The following is a 510-nucleotide window of genomic DNA, read 5'->3' as shown; positions in this document are numbered from 1 at the left end:
GCGAAGCCGCAGCCCCGCCGCGCTGCCCAGCACCTACAGCCTGGACACCATGCCCAAGTTTGCCTTCTCTTCGGAGGATGAAAGCCCTTGTGTGGTGTCTTCCAAGCCAGAGAGACCCAAGTTTGTGCTGGGAGACCCCGATGTGGGGACTGGCAGTGCAGTGAAGCCAGCGGCGCTATCCGGTGAGTAGGCTGTGGACACTGGTGTGGGATCCTCCGGGGCCACCCGGGGTCCCATACAGCATGGGATGGCTTCTCCACATCCCCAAACTCTCCCTCCTCCCCTCTGCACAGCTGATCTCGTCAGCCTGAACCGCATCCGCCTCCGGAGCAACAGCACCGGCACCAAAAATGCAATTCCCCGGGGCCTGGAGCCGGGCGGGAGCCGCCGGCTGAGCAGCCAGAAGGATGTGCCAGACAGGCAGAGAGCCTCGCCGGGCAGCCGCGTCCCCAAATCCGCCTCTGTCTCAGCCCTGTCCCTCATCATCACGTCAGGTCCGTGTGCCGCGCG

The 510-nt window shown here is 64.7% G+C and overlaps 1 protein-coding gene across 1 annotated transcript in view; it reads left to right on the top strand.

The window, feature by feature from the left end:
- Positions 1 to 510, top strand: part of LOC104530760 (microtubule-associated serine/threonine-protein kinase 3) — a gene marked incomplete at both ends in the record, with an annotated part of 11,073 nt that overhangs the window by 9,761 nt on the left and 802 nt on the right. The window contains 2 exons of the mRNA XM_029086861.1: positions 1 to 182; positions 294 to 494. Of these exons, the coding sequence (XP_028942694.1) occupies positions 1 to 182; positions 294 to 494 (383 nt within the window). The remainder of the gene's footprint in view (positions 183 to 293; positions 495 to 510) is intronic.

The sequence above is a fragment of the Antrostomus carolinensis genome, unplaced genomic scaffold, assembly GCF_000700745.2.
Source record: "Antrostomus carolinensis isolate BGI_N321 unplaced genomic scaffold, ASM70074v2 scaffold24539, whole genome shotgun sequence".
Classification (NCBI taxonomy): domain Eukaryota; kingdom Metazoa; phylum Chordata; class Aves; order Caprimulgiformes; family Caprimulgidae; genus Antrostomus; species Antrostomus carolinensis.
Note: the sequence above shows the minus strand (reverse complement) of the source record. Positions and strands in the feature narration are given on the sequence as shown.